The following is a 22,599-nucleotide window of genomic DNA, read 5'->3' on the forward strand; positions in this document are numbered from 1 at the left end:
TTATAGTCACATGTATAAAGAGTAAAATTAAATTTATAATAAATTCATGTAATAATTATGCAAAAAAGTATATTCATAATTAGTGATTTCTTGATTAGTCTATATTAGTGATTACCATTTATGAAAAAAATTGAGTATAAATCTATAAAAACTAATAAACAAGTCACTAACTTGGTGATCACATCTCTTACCCATCCTACTTTGCAGTACTTATTGCTTTTATAGTTGTTTCTATGGCATTTTGTACATAGTCCTATTATAGCTCACTTTAACAAGACACTGAGGGCAATGCTTCTTTTTTGAACTCCTGGTAATCGCCATAGGGTTAACTTACTTAAAGTTTTATTGACTGAGTGGTCAAATGAAGATGATAATTCTAAGCATTATAATATATCATAACTTAAAAAAAATTTAACGGTTATTTATTTTTAAGACAGAGCATGAACAGGGGAGGGTCAGAGAGAGAGGGAGACATAGAATTGGAAGCAGGCTCCAGGCTCTGAGCTGTCAGCACAGAGCCCAATGCGGGGCTCGAACTCACAGAGCGTGAGATCATGACCCGAGCCAAAGTCAGAAACTCCACCGACTGAGCCACCCAGGTGCCCCTAATATATCATAACTTAAAAAGACAAGAAGACAAGAACAGAGGCATTTCATCTTATTCAATAAAACATCCTACTTTCCAAGGATGACAGTCAAAAAGCCACATTCATTGCGCATCTCTATGACAGAGTATAAAAAAGAAACTGTATAAAACTTCACAATCCTTTATTATTAAAACTATAGCTGTGTGTGTTTCAAATGCGGCCAAACGATGTTTATGGTACCTTCAGATAACTTAGAAACAGTTTTGCTTGTTCCTTAATTCCTTAGATACCAAGGAAAGCAGACATTCAAATAACCTTTTCTCTTTCCTGTTAAGCAACAAATGAAGCAAATAATTGTGGGGCTAGTAGCTGTCTAAGGAGATTAAACAATTGCTTAGCTGAGCCTAAAAAGTATAAATTAAAGATATTAAGATTTTGAGAAAACTTTTTTCCCACATATTACATTTTTTAACTTCATATGATGTATCTGTTCTCTTTTCAAGTCTCTTAAAGCAGTGATTCCAGAACACCAGTGTTCTTTTTTTCTCAAATACACTGCAGCAACTTCTAAGAAAAGTATATAAGCCAATACTCAAATTCGAAGGGAATTTTCATCATATTTAAATATAGACTAAATAATTTAATTGAAGTAATCATCCATTTACCAGAAAGCTACAGAAATGCCAGGTTCAGCTCACCAACTCTATCCAGTTGTGGGTTTAATAACACAGCAGTAATTTTATCACCTGAATTTAATAATAGGTAACAAGGTTTCTAACAGTTTCTGGCTTAAAAACAAAGTAGGGCTCTCTAGAATTGAATTTGCCATTAATTTTTAAGAATCAGATTTGTTTTACAGACTTCATCTAATACAGAAATGTATTACGTAATATGTTTGACATAAAAGGGGAGGTGCTCTGCACTAGATAACCTACATATTTTGTGGGTAGAAGAAATTATTTAGATATATATGCTCAAAATAAAAATACTGGCCAAATAAATAAGTCTTTTTTTAAATTTTTTAAATTTATTTTTGAGAAAGAGAGAGACAGAGCATGAGCAGGGGAGGGGCAAAGAGAGAGGGAGAGACAGAATCCGAAGCAGGGTCCAGGCTCTGAGCTGTCAGCACAGAGCCTGACACGGGGCTTGAACTCAGGGACTGTGAGATCATGACCTGAGCCAAAGTCGGATGCTTAACCGACTGAGCCACCCAGGAGCCCCCAAAGAAATAAGTCTTAAAAAACAGGAAATATGTGACATAAATTATTAATAATCCCTCGAGGAAAAACTGGTCTCATAATCAAAGGTATAAATGTTAGTTATTAGGGAAAAAAAAACCATTTTTAAGCCATTTAATCCATTTATAAAATCCATTTGGTTGAGGTTACATTCCTAGCAGTGTTTATTTCAAAATCATGCAAGTTATATTGATTATATTCAAAAGCTCTTGATTCAAGATTCTGTGATAGCTTGGGGGATGAAAAAGGCCATTTGTATGTAATATAAAATCTTTATTACAGTGATCATCAGATCAGAATGCAAGAGTGATTTCTGTTAAAAATGCTGGTATTGTGTCTTTAAAAATGTTAATACCTAAATGTACATGCCAATGAAAGAAGAAATCTAAATTTTCTAAGACAATATATAAAAATAACCATATTTTACATTAATATCTTTGTTTCCTTTTATTAAGCAGGGGATATTCTTAAAAGTACTGTATCACTTTCATTATACCCAGAATGCCTTTGCCCTACCATCCTAAGCTTTGATGTATAAGGAGATCTTCAAAAGAAATTTTGCCTTTTGAGGCTATTTTGCATGTAAAGATTTTTCGTGTAAAGGTAAGGTATAAAGGACATGGTAGTGGGGAAAATAGAAGCAGATAAACCTATTCTCTCTGTTCTACAAACCTTGTTTTCCTACTCACGTTGGCAGAACAGCATGCGGCCATTACTCTTTATTGAGACACTACCCAAAACATAACAGAGTTCCTCTTCTGTGGCAAGACATAATGCAAGTAAAATTACGAACTAAAATGGAACATTGTAAAAAAGCACCCTAAGATAAAATTATACTTATTTCTAAATATAAAAGAAAATCCAAATAATAAAGAAGTCCAGAGAGAATGTTTGGCAAGGAAAGAGTTAGCTTCAAAATCGTGTCAGAGACGGGAACGGTTTTCCAGACTATGGCTCATAACATCAGAAATACATTTTCCTCTAGTGGATGGCATGAATCTCACAAACTTGGAAAGAATAGTATTAGCAGCAGACTTACTGATCTGATCAAGAAGGCTTTAAACTAAGACTCAAGGTGGAAGAGAAAAATGTGAATCAGTAAAATGGATATTATGGAAGACAAGTTTGAAATGAAAATAAGACAAAGGGACAAAATTGTCTAGAAATTACTTCGTGAAAATCATGGTTTGGAATAATACTTAGGCCTAGGATATACAGTATACCGAATGCAACTAAAAAATAGTAGACATGTTAAGATCATAAAATGTCCTTTTTTTTTTTTTTTTTTAAACTCCTTACACAATTCTGGTAACTGAATGTGAGAACTCCAACAGATGTTTATGTAAGGAATGCCCTGCACAAGGGAAGCTGGCCTGTGGGGCAAGTGTGGAATGCATTCCACTCCACATCCAATTGCCCAAAAGGTATCATTATATTCAATTTACAGGGTAGGAATCTAGGTATAGGTATGTTCAGAAATCTGCTCCAGGTTATATAGTTAAAAAATGATGAGGCTAGATTGGCTAGAATTGGAAGCCAGATATGTCTGGAATGCATAATTTGAAAAAAACATAGAGGAAATTTATACACACATATACACTCATATATAATTTATTCTAGAGTAGCAGAGTAGAGGGAAATTGTCTAATTTGTTCACAAGGAACACCACAGTGACTAGGAAATGTGCATCAGTGCATATCAGAGAGTTATATACTAGTTCTGTGATCCAGATATGTAAAAATAAAAATTTATAGGAGATGCTAATGTAGGAGAGGAAAATCTGAAGAGAAACTGCCATTGGAAAATAGGGTAGCGATCATTGTGAAACATAATACAGAAAGTAGTTTATTAATAATGAGTACAAGATGTGGACAGAAGGAAGGGCTTCAATTAGTTGGATCCCTCTTAGAAGGAAATCTGATTCTGCTCAAATTAATTTGGGAGGAACGGCTCTAATGGCAACTGCTTTTCTGCTAAATCTGACTTAGAGAGAAGGTAGCTGCATACACAGTGGAGACATTGGGAATGGAGGTTTTGAGAGACAGGAGAGTAAAGCAAGGTAATGATGAGCAGAGTTGGGTAAATTCTGCAGACCCAAAATAGGCAGCCCTTCAGTTTACAGGAGCAATGGGCCATTACCCAGATACTGTAAGAAAATGCATCTGAAGAAGAAAGTAAGAAGCTAAAGATGAAATTCTGACTTTATCATTGCAAATAAAGTTATAACCAGAAAAAAAGGAAAAGACACCTAAGGAAAATAACAATTTTACAAATAACAATTTGGTATTCGGTTCTTAGAGATCTCAAAATACAGATAATGAAAGATGAATGTGAATGACCAAATCAAGTGGTAAGGACTCAGAAAATGAGTTGACATGTCTAAAGTCAAGAATGCCCTAAGATGCTGTAAATATGAAAGATCTAAAAATGTTAGCTTAAGAAGAAAAAAAAGAAAAAAAGTCCACCAGCTGAAGGAAAAAGAACTGCTAACCTTTCTTGTTTATATTTTATTAGGGAAAATTGTCATCACATTAGAATGAGTAGAACAAACAATTTCGATACAGGTTTGGGATTTACTCAGATTTCCTTAGTGACTGAAGCAAAAGGGGAATAATAAAGTTTCTCAATGATACCCTGCTGTCTGCTCTATCAGCGACCTATGAATACTTAGACAAGAAAGTGGCAATTTTCAAACGCCAGGATGTATTTACTAGAAAAAAGATTTTTATTTTTTCATTTAGATTAGATTAGACAGGAAAGACATGAATATTCAACTCACAATATATCTTAATTTGAATAATGTATCTTACATAGTCTTTTATTATAACTTTGTGAACAAGGTAGAAAAACACTGGTTTTATGATAATACAACTGAGGGGATTAATGATGGTTGATCAATCTTCTCCAAGCACACTTTGTCCTTTCTGTTGTGGAAACTCAAAATGCTATTCTGTTATTTCATCAAGGAAGTGGAATAACACTTTACAAGTCTGGGGATAATATAAAGTTTTGAGGGAAAGCTAATAGATTATATAGTCATCAAATAACTCTTCAAAAATGTTTTGTTATGTTGAAACAGTCACTCCAGATAATATACTATGTAACAGGAATCAATGTAAAGACCCACATTTAAATTTAAAAAATATCATTTACACCAACAAGGGATAATTTGGTTTAACGATGGTTCACTTGAAAATATTTATTTTCACATAACCCATAATCTTTAGCTACTTTAGGAAAACATACTTGATTGTTTTTGCTCATTTTACTAAAATATTTCTATTCTTCCAATATATTAAATTCATTTTTAAAACAACCTCTCTATGTACTTTGAAACCTTTAGAGTAAAAATAACTAAGACTTCTAACTCCTTAGGAAACAAGACAAAGAATTACGCATTATAGGTAAGTGTAAGCACATCTTAAATAAGTTTCTTTCATAGCAGTAATACAGTGTAATTTCTATAGCATATCTAGTGATGAAGGATTTCAGAAGGCTCAAAGGATATCACTTTAGAATGTCTGCTGTCACAGCAGAAAATGCAAAAGTTAATCCAAACATTCGTAAATAATTCCAAACAATTCTGTGTAAAGCACAATTATCTTTCATATGGAAAAATATATTCTGGAATTTATGCAAAATGATTAAAAATTTAGAGGAATAAATCATAATAACAAGGTCTTCACAGAGAACCACAAAGAGAGAAAAAAAAAAGTCACTGAATAAATTTCTTTCTCACCTGCCTAATACCCAACCGGTATGCAACAATCCGATCTACTGCATCAGGATTCATTTGTGTCCACTGTAGACTGTAAGAATAAACACGGTGTCTGTTCTGCCACACAGGATTGTAGGTATCATAATAGAATTCTGGAGCATAGGCCTTTCCTAAAAATAGAAAGAGTGCTTAAATTTAATGATGACACATTAAACATGCATATTCTTTTTGACCCTCTTACCACATTCTACCATGTGTGCCATGAGTAATTCTTCTACTTGAAAAGTCATATTATTAAAATCTAATCAACTTTCTGGAGAATTCTGAGCATAGATACAGGAAGATTTCCTGGCTGATTAGATGAAGAGCATGAGAGGAAGAGAAGAATCAAGGACAACTATAAGTTTTTTGTCCAAGAAAGAATGGAGTTTCCATCAACTGAGATGAAAGCCCATGGAAGGATCAAATTTGGGGGCAGAACTTCAGAAAGTTACTTTTGAACAGTTTAAATGATACAAATGGAGTCATCAAGTGGGATATACTAGTCTCGAATTCAGGAAGGGGCCAGGATTAGAGCTATATACTCTTGCTAACCATACGTATATAAATAGATTTTAAATTGAAAGCCATGAGATTGATGAGGTCACCAAGGGGTTGTGAATAGATAGAGAAGATGACTAAGGCCTAACCCTGAAGCAATCCAGCATTAAGAATGGTGAGAGAAGATAACCCTGACAAAGTGTGAGAAGGAATAAACCAGTCAACAGGAGGAAAATAAAAATTGTGGCATCCAAGAAGTCAAAAGTAGTATTTCAGCAAGTGAATGATCAATTCTGTAAAAACAAATTAGTAAAAATGAAAATCTGTGTTTATATTGTGTTTGGTCAGTAAATTTGAAATTGCCCAAAAAACACAGTGACATAAGAACTTGGGCCAATAACAAAGAGGCTTTTATTTAGATTTTAAGAATATCTGAAGTGCATATAGTGTATATAACATATATAAACCATCTCGTTTTTTTTTTTTCCAAGTTCCAAGTTGAAAAATGTACAGACCGCTTGGAATGATAGATCCAACTCCTGATATTCTGAAAAACAGATTTTTTCATACTTCATTTTTTTTACCAATAATGTATTTATTTATTACATCAACAACATTAAAGGGGAGCCTATTAAATGCCATGTAGTATACTAAGCATTAGGGACACAATGAACGAAGTATGGCCTCTGTCCTCATAGAAAATACTAACATTTTCTTAGACTTTTCAAATAACTTTGCAATTCCTACTGAATGATGAGTTAATAAGTTGTACATTTATCATCCCTCATTCAACATCTTTTCTGTTTTTTATTTTATAAAAATTAAACATTAAATGGCCTCCTGGGTTTTTCCTCCTGGGTTTCTTTCTGTGGGAACTTCTATTACCTGGTTTTTCATGTTTCTTCATAACTACTCATCTATCATCTAATCGTTGCAGAAAAGCTGGCCTGTAAAAAAATTTTTTTTAATGTTTATTTATTTTTGAGAGAGAAAGATAGTGAGTGATTGGAGAAGGGGCAAAGAGAGAGAAGGAGACACAGAATATGAAGCAGGCTCCAGGCTCTGAGCTGTCAGCAACAGAGTCCGTCGCAGGGCTCAAACTCACAAACTTTGAGATCATGACCTAAGCCGAAGTTGGACGACACTTAACTGACTGAGCCACCCAGGCTCTCTGGCCCATAAACATTTCTAAAGGATAGTTAAAAAACGGGTTTTGCCCACTAAGAAGAGAAGTGATAGCTCTATTACCCAGAGATGTTCACCAGGAAAAAATAGCATCGGGTGAGCTGAATTAGATTTTTGATACTTTTACCAGCAAAATTACATGGAATCAAATATCTGAACTTTGATAACATTTGGAAAAGCCTCCCACATCAATATTCTGTGACTTAAAAAAATGTTCCGTGAATATTCATTCAGTTGAATTGGAAATGAATTAAAAAGGAGGTCTCCTGCATAGAAGGAACTCTCTAGAAAAGAGCCATCACATTCACTTTATTGCCTCTTTTATCTTTTTATGGTATTTTTACCTATTACTAAGTGATAGCACAAATTTATTGTTCGCAAGACTGAAGGGCAAAATCTAGGTGGAAAATAATGCTCTGAATGAAGAAATCAATACCCAAAATGTCACTGGCAACTTTTATTTGAGACCAAATTTCTCAAAATGTTATTGAGGACGTGCATTTAGTAGTAGCTTAAAGAGCTAGGGGTTTTGATTAAAAGTAAGCATCCAAAACATAAAAATGAAGCAAGTGAGCTGCTTAAGTAAGTAATGCAAACCTGGAGGGTTTTCATTAGAGACTAGTGATGATTTAATTAATGAAGTAATAGTCTCAGTAGGGTTTTTTTTTGGAGGGGGGGTGCTTTTGTTTTTTAACCAAGGGGGAAATGCAGCGGTACTAAATTTAGTCCTAAGCATTACTGTTTATAAAATGAAGGACACATTCAAATGGAATGAGTACACAGAGTAGAGTCACAACCTGTGGCTGTTTAGCATAGAAAAGGACAAAAAAAAAAATCTCTCAAAAAAGGGCAAATGCAGTTTTCTAAGAGTTGAAATTCTATCACAGAGAAAGAAGATCAGACAAATTTTAACAGACCTATGAAATAAGATGAATACCAGCAGGTAGCTATTAGAAGGAAACACATTTTGATGTAGAAATGTTCTCCCAATCCTTTCTGAATATGGAATGATCTACATCATTGATTTATTTTCTCTTTGCTAGAGGTATTTAATCAATACCTACTAATCATTTAGCAGGTCTGAGATGGTGAATAGCCACAAGGTGGCCCTTAAAGTACCACTGAGTCGCAGATCTATTGGGTGCTATGAAACATGTGCCTGCTGTTTACTGTATTACTTTAACTGTAGAAATCATAGTAATTTACAGATTCCATTGCATGTTTCTATTGCCTGTAATATAATCCTGTTTTTTGTTTAGTGCCAGTAGGGTAATAGGCTGTCTGTCATAAATGCAAATAGCCATAATTCTAGAACTCATTGTTTACCTAAATAAATACTTTTAAGGTTATTGAAGCAGTTAGACCTTGAAATTAAGAAAATCCTCATGATCCTATGAATAATATGAATTAATCAAGATCTATTTTCAAGATCATCTAACACTCCAAATAGATCCAAATTTCAGTGTAAAATTCCATCATCTGTATATTTAATTGCAGAATATTATAAAGGCTTTCCAGAATATTTTCAAAAATATTTTATTTTCATTGATATATCTGTATTATTGTGAGTAACATAATATGCAGTAATCTTTCATGGCCAATCAGATTAGAAAATAATTTAGAAATGATCTGTTCCAATATCTCCTATGACAATAAAGAGATTTAGGAACAAAGAAATGGTGATGATGTATGAAACTTGATATAAATAAAAAATCAAATAAAAAAGGCTCCATTACAAATTTTGACTTTGATTTGTGAAATTAAAAAAACAGAGAAAGTTTTATTTTAATTAGAAGTTTTGTGTTTTTACTTTTTTTAATTTTAGTTGAACTGCACAACCTTAGAATTAAAGATGAAAAAGGTTTTCGGGGTGCCTGGGTGGCTCAGTTGGATGAGTGTCTGACTTAGGCTCAGGTCACGGTCTCACAGTTCGTGAGTTTGAGCCCCGCGTTGGGCTCTGTGCTGACAGCTCAGAGCCTGGAGCCTGCTTCAGATTCTGTGTCTCCCTCTCTCTCTCTGCCCCTCCCTCTCCCTCTCTCTCTCTCTTAAAAGTAAATAAACATTAAAAATGATGAAAAAGTTTTTAGATGGTGCACAATATTGAATAGTAATAAATAATTACTGACAAGAAATCTTGACGAGTTACAGTTAAATATAGATATTATGTTTATGTTTCAGAACATATTTTGTACTAAATCTCTTTTGTATAAATTTTATTGAATAAAATGCTTTCTATTTCATTTAGAGAAATAATTTTTTAAAGTGACATACACACGCATTTCTTCTCTGATTTCAGAGCTAATCATATTAAATATTTATACAGTCACTTGTAAGAAGCTCACCATAATACTAAAGAAATACCCTTATAATAATCCTAGACTCTGACAACCAAACATGACATCTGCTGGTTGAACACAGAAAGAATTCATAACATATTTTTTTTTCTTTTTTATTCTGTGGGCATTTTTTTTTCTCCTTCTAGCAAGCATGCCAAGAAATTTCCTTTCTCTTTTATATTCTAGTTTTATTTTTATGCAATGTTGTCCCAGTTTAAATCTTTTTAGACTAAATGACCTAGTTCATTATCTAAAATAGCAGATACTTTTTAGATATATTATGTTCACAGATCATAAATTTTAAAATATTCTTAAAATATACATAGATAAAATATTTAATTGTTCACAATTTTAAATAGAATTTGTATAAAATACATTTACTCTCTGGCAAATAACTTTTGAAAAGTGATTAAATTGGTATTTCAAAATATGATTTTATGCATAAGCTAAAAGTTGAAGATCTAGTAAGAAGCTATAACATGTCACTTTCCATAGCAGTAAAGACAGTTATCTCAGACATAGGATTACTAGAAAATAGTTTCCCTTCACCAGCAAAGGAAGATGACAAAAAAATTATGTTAAGTCATCATTTAATCTTTAAATATATATATTAATTTTTAACTTTTATTTTATTATTGTGAGAGAGAGAGAGCGAGTGAACATGAGCTGGGCAGAGAGAAGAGGAGACACAGAATCTGAAGGAGGCTCCAGGCTCTGAGCCATCCGCACAGAGCCCGACACGGGGCTTGAACTCACAAACTGTGAGATCATGACCTGAGCCGAAGTCGGACGCTTAACCGACAGCCACCCAAGCGCCCCATAATCATTAAATATATATATTAAATCATCGTTGGCCAGTGATACCACTGGAGTGCTTGAGTAAATCCAATACCAAGTTATTTTTGGAAGACATATTCTCAATTTAGACTACAGAGAATTTATCCTAATTAAACCTCAATGGATATGAATTCTGAATGCAACATTACTAATAAGAAAACGTTCAACTATGAATGACTAAGAAAGCCAATAAACAGCTGAATTAGTCTATAGATAAATAGAAACACACAATAGAATTTATAAGTAAGTATGCCCAAGAGCATTGAAGAATTACAATAGAGGATGATAAACCAATACTATGGGACCTTCTATGAAAGAATAACTAATATTCCCTACTGGGAACAAAGGTAGGCTTCACAGGGGGCATATTTGACACCTTTACAGATCTTACAGAAGAAATTGTTTGGACAGACAAGGGTGGCTTATGAAGGGATAAAGAAGAGAAGAAATAAAGCATGGCCCTTGGCAGCGAAAAAGGACTATATTATAGATAATATTTTAGAACTATCACAGGATCTGGTATAACGAGCATGCAATGCCCGCCTTTCCTACAAACTCTGCACTTTTGATGAATAGGGATGATATCATCAGCTGTCATATAACAGCTGACACACTCATGTACTCGAATAATACAGGAAGAATAGGTCAGTGCTAACTTATGAAGTGCCTTGTTGATATAATAAGATGTTTGATACTTACCATATAGCCCAATTATTCTCTATTATTTTAATCAGTACTCACTTAAGTAGGAGAAAAGATTTTATATGTATCTACTAATTTTCACTTCCCAGAGTGAAAAGAACTCAGTGAAATCAATGAATTGAATGAAAACTAAATTAATAATCAAAATGATAATAATCAAGGAATTTCATAAAAGATACACTAGCAAAGTATCAAAAATAATAAAAATATTAATATGTTTTAAATGTGTATTTATTATAAGAAAAGTGGCTACAGAGATTCGTGGGAAACTTAAAACACTGATGATGTACTGATTTAAACAAACAAACAAACAAGACTTCTAAATATCAGAAGAATCACAGCTCTGTGCCTGTATGCATTTTTAGTAGAAGCTAACAAACTCAGTCAAATCACATTGTGTTCAGACTCAGGCCGGCTAAGACTGAGGCCAGTTTATTAGACAGACAGCAAAAATCTATGTAGCTCTGTCATTCCTCCACAGGATAGAAGAAAGAACATGCAACTGTTGGAACCATGTCTTGTCTTCAAATTAGTGAATCTTGAGCCATATTAAAAAGGAAAAAAAGAAAAAAAGAAAAGAAAAAGAAATGATTCTATAGAAATGGAGATTTTTCTGGGGTGCCTGTGAGGCTCAGTCAGTTAAATGTCCAACTCTTGGTTTCTGCTCAGGTTATGATCTCATGGTGTGAGATCCAGCCTAGTGTCAGTCTCTGCACTGACAGTGTAGAACCTTCTTGGGATGCTCTCGCTCGCTCTCTCTCGCTCTCTCTCAAAATATGTAAAATAAACTTAAAAAATTAAAAAAGAAATGGAGATTTTTCTAAGTTTTAAATCAGGAATAGGATACAAATCCACTTTATAGTTTTTAATTATAATTGGTAGGAAAGAAGAGAGTGGAGTAGATAAGTGAAAAGCCCTGAGTAGGAAACCAGCAAGAAGACGCTGTTAAAAAACAAACAAAAAACCCAAAAACATGATTTGAGAAATGAAGAAAGGTGGATGAAGTCAAAACTCATTACAGATAAACACCCAATTAACATTTGTCCTCTGACTGGATACTATGGGTAAACTCCTAAATTTTCAATGTGCACTGGACTGGACTGGACACTAGAGTCTACAACTGAGATGGAAAATGACTGTATGCATCTCATCCTGGAAGAAGAGTGAAGAGATACATTACCTCTTGGTATCCTATCCTTCTGAAAGCTTATTGTTTTGATTCAAAACTATGTAAAAGTTAGTATCTTGAAAATGGAGGCATAAGAGGACCAAAAAGTTTAATTCTATGAAGTCAAAGGGAAATTTTTTTTTTAAAGAATCAATATACTCATCTGTGTTACCTATATTTGGTAGTTATATGATATTTAATATTAGGCCTTATCTCATTAAAAGAATGTAATAAAGGAATTACTAATGAATTGATGAATCCTGCATATTCTCATTTCACTAGAAAGATGAAGAATGGAAACATGGAAAATATCTAAGTAACACTGACAAAAGAAACTTGTATCTGATAAAAAAACAATTTATCTTAGAATTACAGTGAATGTCACAGCAGCAATAAACTGAATGCCAAGAGTTTTTTCAACAGTGATAACTTGTCAATATGTGTTCAGGAAACAAAAGCATAACTAAATTATACAGCTGTGAAGTCAATGACAACATCTTTCAGTTAATGATTGTTTAGAGTGTGAAAAAAAATTACAAGACATGTAGCAATTTATTATCCAACCAAATCATTAAAGTGAAATGCCTTTGTACTTGAGACAGAGAAATGTTCATCCATACTTTGGCTTACTGTTTGAGAGAGTCAATATGTTTTCAAATGACCAGTCATTGTTATGACATTTTTTTCAATAACCTTTTTTAGACTTGAATTAATGAGTATTTTTTTTAATTGAAGCACAGCTGACACACAATGTTACATTAGTTTCTGGTGTACAATGTAGTGATTCCACAAGTCTATACATTATGCTGTGCTCGCAAGTGTAGCTACCATCTGTCACCATACAAACCTATTACAATACCATTAACTGTATTTCCTATGCTGTACCTTTTCTCCCTGCAACATATCCATTACATAACAAGAAGCCTGTATCTCACAATCTGGATCACTTGTTTTGCTCACCCCCTTACCCACCTTCCCTCTGGCAATCATCAGTTCTCTGTATTTATGGGTCTGTTTCAATTTTTTTAGTTTGTTCATTTGTTTTGTTTTTCAGATTCTACATAGAAGTGAAATGGTATGGTATTTGTCTGTCTTTGACTTATTTCAAATTTAAATAAATAAACACTGCTGGCATAATCAAGTCATCTTTGATAGATCATCAAAGAATATTACTAATATAATAAAAACTGACATAGATCAAAGGGAATAATGTGTGTGAACATCACCTAGAAGTTGACAAATCTCAACTATTAAGCATTAACTTTTCTTGCTTGATCCACATACCTGTGAAGTTGATAAGGGTTATTAGCATAATCTTAAAAGATGCACGTGGAGAAAATGCCATATAGCAGGATTCTTATGATATGCTCATGAAATGGCTTCATACAATTCATATCCTTTATCAAAATGTGTTAGCAGAAAGTATAATACTTAATTAAAAGTATTATTTCAATGCTCTTTTCTTTTTTTTTTTAATTTTTTTTTCAACGTTTTTTATTTATTTTTGGGACAGAGAGAGACAGAGCATGAAGGGGGGAGGGGCAGAGAGAGAGAGGGAGACACAGAATCGGAAACAGGCTCCAGGCTCCGAGCCATCAGCCCAGAGCCTGACGCGGGGCTCAAACTCACGGACCGCGAGATCGTGACCTGGCTGAAGTCGGACGCTTAACCGACTGCGCCACCCAGGCGCCCCTGCTCTTTTCTTAATTAACAAAAAGCCAATGAAAGAAAATACTCAGACTTATGTGTAAACTTTTAGTCTTTTTATAGTTTGCTTCAATAATGTAAGTTCACTTGAATATAATATCCTACCAGTTCAATTTTCTTCTACAGATAGTTTTTAGGTCAGATATTTAGAGGAAGTATGTTTACAGAAATTTCTACTTGGAAAATTATTTAACTATAATGACTTCAAATTGTCTAGATTAAAATATTTCACTTTAATGTTTGAAATGCAGAATGAACCCAAGACCGAATTATATAAATTCTTCTAAAAATCATCTTTCAGTGTTGATACTTTAGCTTTTCTCTTAATCTCTAGGAAGGACATTAAAATGATGGCCCAAGAAAACGGCCTCTAGGCCTATTTCCTAAAACAGAAAATGATGATCAGATGCAAAAGCTATAATTTACCAAGAATCCTGTGATTGATTATTAGGAAAGAAATCACTGCTACTGAAATAGGCAACCAGGTAGGGTTGCAGAAGGAACATGGCTTAGAAATCACTTCTTGGAAAAAAAGGGTCTGTTTTACCAAAACACATATGTGTGCTCAAGCCACACATATCCACATCAATTGGAAGCTAATATGATATGTTTTCCACTGTAAAAATTCTCCCCCAATGTAAGACACTTTTTGGAGGAGTTCATAATTTCATTTGAGCAAGGATCTGCAATATAAAGTTAAAATTCTTTATTAATACAATAAAAATTATTAATAAAGATTGTATACTTAGCAAATATTACTAATGATAGATCCATTTAGTTACTGCTAAGGACTCTTTCACTTAGGTTTTCTGGTTGTCAAAAATAATTATTTTATGAAGATAACTGGGTGAAAAACCTGTCTCTGGAGATTCAAATGGATTAGCATATACAGTTTATTCTATTTATATTTGATAGAATCTATAAAATACCTATCATACAACTGACAAATAATATTAAATAAATATTAATCTCTTGCTGTATCACCTCTCACAAAAAAAAAAAAAAAAAGAGGAAAGAAAAAAAGAAAGTAAACTAAAATTCTCTAGGAAGAGGTCCATACTTGGTTTCATTGTTATGGTTTAGAAGCACAGGAAATTAAAGCAATTTTAGTAGGTTTTTTTTTAAGTTTATTTATTTATTTTGAGAGAGAGAGAGAGAATAAGAGAGGGAGAGGAGCAGAGACAGAGGGAGAGAGAGAGAGAGAATCCCAAGCAAGCACTGCACTCTCAGCTCAGTTCAACATGGGGCTCAAACTCACCGATCCAAGAGCCAAAAATCAAGAGTCTGAGGCTTAAGCGACTGAGCCACCCAGGAGCCCCTGAAGCCCCTGAAGTTTTAATACTAAACTGGACAAATTTAAATGAATGCCTATTTATTTTATTTAAACTTTAATGAAGCAATACTTCAATACAATTGAGTCACCTCTGACCTAGAAAACAAAATATTTATACAAAGTAGTTATCGACTTGCACATCAAAAATATATTGTATTGGGTAATATAAAATACACACACTTGCTGGATAGCAAACATTTCAACTTAAATAAATAACCCCCTAACTCTAAAACTCTGAATGGACTTTGCCAGAAATGATGCATTTCTGGATATGAATAATTTGATTTTTTTTTTCCAAAATAGGTTTAGAGTAGGATCTGGTTCAAAAAATTTAAAAGATGAAACAATTTGGATTTGATGAAACAGTTAGCTTTCACATTTGGCATGTAAATAGGAAACTGCTAAGGGTTTAGAGAAAGTTTTGAAATGAAACTTATAAATCCAGTGATATTTTATAAGGAAATATCTAAGTAAATGTTATGTGCATAAAAACCACCTGTTCTAAAGAAAACTAATGTGGAGAGATCCTCCTGAAATAAAGATGACTGCTTATTGATAGAGACACGCATGAAGAAAAAGGGCAAAAGACTGTACTTCCATTACCCACTTTGTATGCCATAGAGCTTGCCCAAAGCCTTTGCTTACCACTACCCTGTCCAGTATTTGAGACATTATGAAAATTATACATCTGGAGCTGGCATTTTAAAGTTATTCTGTTATAATTTACCACTACAACCATGGACTCAGGGAGTAAGAAAATGTTAAGGGATAAAAACTGTATCTCAAATTTATATAGGAATTTACAGTTTACAAATTACTTTCCCAAATATTAACTTATTTTAGTCTCACAGAGGCTGAGAAGGGCCAATATGCAAAAGCATATTACTTGGGTTGAGCTGCGAATCTTGAAAATTACTAAGCACATCATAATTGCTGAACTAATGCAGACTAGTTTCCTTGCCTGGTTTGCAAATCATCCCTCAAAAAGATCCAAATGAACATTTTCTGAGAAGGCAAGGTTACACCATTCACCTAAGGATTCAAAGAAAGCTGGCTTTCAAATAGAGGATCTGATCCCCATCTTCCTCAATGTATATTATTTCCAAGAATGGTACGATAAAATGAAATTTTTAGAAATCTTTCTTTCTAGAAACATTGCAGGAAATACAAGGCAGAAAGAATACAAAACTATTTTGTTTCATTTTATATTAAAAGATATTTCATTAATATAACCTTCCAAAACGTTTCCCTTGCTTTTTCTGGAACCCCCCCAAAAGGCTTCTCACATGTAATCCAAAAGCCAGTCATTTCAGGTTTTCCTGCCCTTTCTTTCTTATTCCAACCTCTATCAAAGACACAGTCAGTTCCCTTAAGGTTGTGTACAGTGTGGGGAAATTTTATCTGAATCTGAATTATGTAACCGGAACTATGTGTAAAAAAACCCTCTAATGTACAAAATTTTCAATGGAATATGTGTAAAAGGGAAAAAAATCCTACAGATGGTGTAATATTAGAGATTCGATTTTTTTTGTTGTTCAGTCTTGTAATTTCTGACACTGAAGGATTTTGTGTTCTCTTTATATACTACAAATACATCTGGATAAACACTTCCATTGGGGTCTTCCTATTAATAACTTTGTAAACCTGCTTCTAGTGTTGTTCTTCCTGATCACAGAAAATATTCTAATTGTGGCTTCTAAAGCATTAGTAGAAAGTTTAATCTAGGGAATAAAACAGTTCTTTCTAGGCTTAAGGAAGAATTGATGCTTGATCTCTCCTAGACAAAAAAATATTTTTAAGGCACTTTTGGTGTTGTGTTTGCTATTTGTCAGGCACCATGCTAATCAACTTGCACACATTATGTTTTTTTAATATGTGCAATCCCCTGCAGGATGAGAATATTCTTATCATTTTCTTTCCACAAAAGATTAAAGTGAAGATTAGCGGTCTTAAACAGCTTGCCCTATAGTAAGCAACCATCCAGTAACAAAGCTACATTCTGAACCCACACTGTCCAAAGTCCTTTTTTGTTCTAACATCCAACATCTTTGGAAATGGTTGGTCACTACCAAGTGTGTCTGGCTGAAGGGGTGAGTTGGGCTGAAATTCAGGCTCTATTCGTCTTGCAACTGCTTCTACCCTGGTATAGGAGCCATATCTGCTTCAATAATGGGGACTTTTTCCCTAATTCACACACAAATACTGTACAGATGGATTTGCTGATAAAATGTCACTTCCACTAATCTAAAAAGTATCTCTGCTTCCCTACTTTGTCTGTTGTGAGTACAGAAACTGAAACTACAATTTACCCCTGGCACTAAACCAGATTTGCCACGTTATATTGTTATCAGAAAGTATTATCAACTCAGGACTTCATATAGATAAGGGTTGACTAAATCTCTTGAATGACACATACATGTATTTAACTAAATATTTAACTCAGGAATAATGAATATACAATAAGCTTCAGATAAGTGTATTCATTCTTTCCTAAAGTTATACATTCCCTAAAAACGTAACAACTCCAAATATCTTAATGCTTGTGTTCATTTAAAGGACCATTGGTTGAGGTGTGTGCATGGAAGGGGAACAGATGGATGTGTTGACCCAGCGGCTCTTGGGCTGAGAGAGCTGAATGTTCAATGGTGTACTTATAGACCACATTAACTTCTTGGCAAGAGCTGTTGCTGCACATGTGGGTGGTCCATTGCTGAATATGAATGCACTGAATATCATTTAGGCAGGGAGCGAGAGGTGTTCAAGTGAGCTGGAGGAAAGCCCAGAAGCTATGCTGTTTATCTTCTAGGAACATTTATTTTCTTCAAAACATATAACTTGAATTAATAAAGTGGATTTAGATATGAATAAAGGAAACTAGTTATTGAAACTGAATCACTGATACTCTCTAAGAATAACTAAAAGATCTGTGAATATGACTCCTGGCACAAGAAAAAGATTAGAGGATAAATAACTGTTCTTATCATATGGCTAAGAAGCACTGGTCTGGATCTGACCACAAAGCGGTTATCTCTCTGCAGTCAGATCCTGAGGCTTCTAGGAACTGTCATATTGATGAGTTTTTTTTGAAACTAAGTTCATTAATATGATGAAACAAGTGGATTTCTTAAGTTGTGCTTACCTAAGTAATACAAAAATTTCAGACTGTGGTTTTATCCTCTGGTCTAAAACCTCAAAAGAATTTATAAAAAGAACACCTCTCTTGACTTCTGCAATTTAACGTCCGTCGCAAAACCTCCCTTAAGAAAAAACGATGGATCAGGTTTTGAGCCATCATTTGTATAATCTCTCTGCTGACCACTTTGAATCTGGTTTTTGGCATGCCTTTGGAACAAGTTTTCCACTGTTCTCATCCATTAATCATCCCTTCAGGGTGATAAACAGAAGCCAGGTGCTTAAACAGACACTTGGAAGTTTGGCAGTTGGCTAAGATGCCATTGAACTAAAAAGCCCTTTGATTCTTTCAAAGACTGGTTTTATTACCACCCAATATCTCCTGAAAATCCAACTGTACTAAGTGGTAAACAGACCCTTAAGAAAATAATAGAAATACTAAACATATAACATTCATATACATATATGTGCTTTTCTACATTTGAGTTTCTTTGTTTTATTCTTCTCTGGCTGTTAAGTGAATATGAGGATTCTTTTCTCTCAGGGGAAACTATTTGTGATTACAGGCTGTTTCTTACCATCTGTAAATTGGATCTAATGCCTGCCCAAAATAATATCAGGAAGCCATGAGAAATAGTTTTGGAATCTGACAGGCAGGCTATCTTGCTAGACTTGTATCTCTATTTTCCCTTCATTGTACCCCGTAGTGACAGTCTTCCTTACAAAATGGTAACCCTCCAAAACCTGATTCATATCTCTCTGATTTCACTTGTATGTATAAGTTTTGTTACCAACATATTAGGTCATTCTATATTCTTAATGTAATAGTCACTATCTCTTAAAGTAAGGGATATAATTGAGGAAAGATCATAGTGGTTATCATGGTGAGGGGAAATACCATGAAGACAACCAGTTTAGTGTGTCCATCTGAAGGAAAGGAGTTTAGAGGTTAGTGGAGGAAAAAGTAACAAAGGATTTTTGAGGAACAACCAATTTTTTTGAATTACCCTGAATGTAGTAACAAAATATGCACTAGAATAAGTATATTATATGATAACATTAAATAGAACAAGCATCTTTATATTATAAAATACCTCCTATTCCCAATACTACTTTAGTTGGCAAATATCATTTATCTGGTAATACGTAATTGAGATATGATTCCCATACAGTAAAATGTACTAGTTTCTATTATTAAAGGTTAGTTTGGCCTATTCATGAAATTTGTATAAAAGGAACCATAAATAGTGCACTTTTTGTGTGTCAGGTTGTATTCACTCAACATACTGTTTCTGAAAGCCATTCATCCATATACTGTGTCTACCAGTAATTTTTCACATTTTTTTCCATTTTTATGAGTATAATTCCATTTCATGAGTAAGCTGTTTATCCATTCACTTGTTGATGGATATTTGGAATGTTTCTCGTTAGAGGCTATTACAAATAAAGCTGCTATTAAAGTTTGTACATAATCTTTACATAGACATTGCTTTTATTTCTATAGGGTAATCATCTAGCAATTGAATTGCCAGATTACTTGGTAAGTGCATGTTTACATTTACAAGAGACAATCCATTTTCACAAAAGTAATCTCATTCTACATTCTCAGGAGCAGTGTGTGATAACTTCAGTTACTCCACACCCTCGGCAACACTTGGTATTGTGTCTTTTTAACTTTGGCCATTATAATGTGTGTGTAGTGTCATCTCATTGTGGTTTAAATTTCATTTCTACAATAACTAATGATAGTGACAGGCCTTTATACAATTATTGGTCAACAGTATGCTCTTTTCTGCAGTGTCTATTGAAGGTTTTTGTCAATTTTTAATTGGACTATTTGTTTTACTATTGAGTTTTAAAAATTATTTACATACTCTGGATACAAACCTTTGCAACATATTTTCTTCTAGCCCATGTCTTGCCGTTTTATTTTTTAATGATGTATTTTGAAGAGCAAAAAGTTTTAATGACCTCTGATGCATAATTCTTTAATGAATGGGGCTTTTGTTTGTTTACTTTCTAAGAAATATTTGCCTATCCCAAATTTGCATAGATTTTCTTCTATGTTTTCTTCTAGAATTTTATAGCTTTAGTTTATTTTTTTTAATAAGTTTATTTATTTTGAGAGAGAGAAAGAGTGAGAGCACAAGCAGGGAAGGGACAGAGCGAGAGGGAGTGAGAGGATCCCAGGTAGGCTCCAAGCTGTTGGTGCTGAGCCCCGCCTGGGGCTCAATCCCATGAACCATGATAATGACCTGAGTGGAAATCAAAGAGTTGGATGCTTAACCGACTAAGCCCTCCTGGTGCCCTTACAGTTTTAGTTTCTCATATTTATATCTACAGTTGATCTTAATCTTGTGAGCAGTGTAAGGTATTGTTTAAGATTTATTTTTTTCAATATGGATGTATCCAGAACTAACACAACTTACTCAGTAAACTACGATTTCTGCAATGGATTATGCTGGTGACTTTGAAAAATTCAATTGACCATATCTTCTATATAACCATAGATGTCTTTTTCTTCATTCTCTATTTTGTCTGATTGATCCTTCCTCGTGTATAGTTTTATACAAAAACTACACTATCTTGATTACTGTGTTTTAGAGTAAGCCTTGAAATCAGGTAGTACGAGGCTTCCAACTTTATTCTTTTTCTCCAACAGAGGCCTAAATATTGTTGAACCTTAGTTTTTCAAATAAAAACTCAAACATTTCAAGACCCATCGAAATAAAAAGAAAGAAAGAAAGAAAGAAAGAACGAAAGCAAGCAAGCTGGAAATATTGTTGGGAGTGAATTGAATCTATAGATCAATTTGGAGAAAATAAGCATCAAAACAATATTCATTCTCCCAATCCATGAGTGTATACTTCTCTATTTGTTTAAGTCTTGTTTAGTTTCCTGAGCAATTTTTTTTATTGTTCAAATGTATATATTGTGCATATTTTATTAAATTTATTCATATTTTGAAATGGTAATTTAAATTGGAAATGGTATTTTTTACATTTCAATTTCAAATTTTTGTAGCTGTTATACATAAATGATTGATTTTACATGTTTTATTTTATACATAAATATGATTGATTTTGTGTCCTTTGCTATTGCTAAATTATCTTATTAATTCAAGTAGGAATATCTACATAAACAACCATATGATTTGAGAATAGAATTATTTTTACTTCTGGGGCACCTGGGTGGCTCAGTCGGTTAAGCACCTGACCCTGGATTTTGGCTCAGATCATGATCTCAAGGTTTGTGAGATCAAGTGCGGTGTTGGGCTCTACACTGACAGCACTGAGCCTGCATGGGATTCTGTCTCTCCTTCTTTCTCTGCCTCTCCCAGCTCTCTCTCTCTCTCTCTCTCTCTCTCTCAAAATAAACTTAAAAAAAAAAAAAAAAGGAAGAGAACTCTTTAAAAAAAAGAAGTATTTTTATTTCTTCCTTTCTTATTTTTACGCATTTTATTTACTTCCCTTGTTGTGTTAATGCAATGGTAAGGACCTGCAGTATAATATTTGTGGAGGGTACAAGTGTGTATTTTTGTCTTACTCCCAATTTTAGAAGGAAAATGTTTGGTCAGCGTATTATCTAGCTTACTGAGCATTCCCTGTGTACATGAAATAATGTATCTTTTACAACTTTGGGTATAATGATCTATAAATATCAATTAGTTTAAATTGCTTGATAATATAGCTTAGATCTTCTAAAACATCAGTGATTTTCTGGGTACATATTCTATCAATTATTCATGGATAGATGTTAAAATCTTCAGCTATAATTATGGAATAGTCTATTTCTCCTGGCACTTTTGTATTTATGAATTTTACAGCTCTATTATTAGAGACATACACATATGTAGAACTGCTATGTCTTCCCTATAAATTCTTCTTTTATTATTTTTAAATGTCCCTCTTTAACCCAAAATTGTTCTATGTCTTTAAGTCTACTGTGTCTGATAATAATAATACACCTTTGTCATGTTTCCTATGTCTGCTGTTTGCATGTTGTGTGTTCCTCCATTCTTTAACTTTCTGCCTCTGTGTCTTTGTATTTAATGTTTTTTTTTTTTTTTTTTTTTTTTCCTGTAGACAGGAGGGTATACCTTGTAAACAGCTTGCT

The 22,599-nt window shown here is 33.6% G+C and overlaps 1 protein-coding gene across 1 annotated transcript in view; it reads right to left on the minus strand.

The window, feature by feature from the left end:
- The window catches only part of MDGA2 (MAM domain containing glycosylphosphatidylinositol anchor 2), an 856,127-nt gene that overhangs the window by 93,138 nt on the left and 740,390 nt on the right, over nt 1-22,599 (minus strand). The window contains exon 10 of the mRNA XM_042989635.1: nt 5,565-5,713. Within this exon, the coding sequence (XP_042845569.1) occupies nt 5,565-5,713 (149 nt within the window). The remainder of the gene's footprint in view (nt 1-5,564; nt 5,714-22,599) is intronic.

This window comes from Panthera tigris, chromosome B3 (assembly GCF_018350195.1).
Source record: "Panthera tigris isolate Pti1 chromosome B3, P.tigris_Pti1_mat1.1, whole genome shotgun sequence".
In the NCBI taxonomy this organism is placed as follows: Eukaryota; Metazoa; Chordata; class Mammalia; order Carnivora; family Felidae; genus Panthera; species Panthera tigris.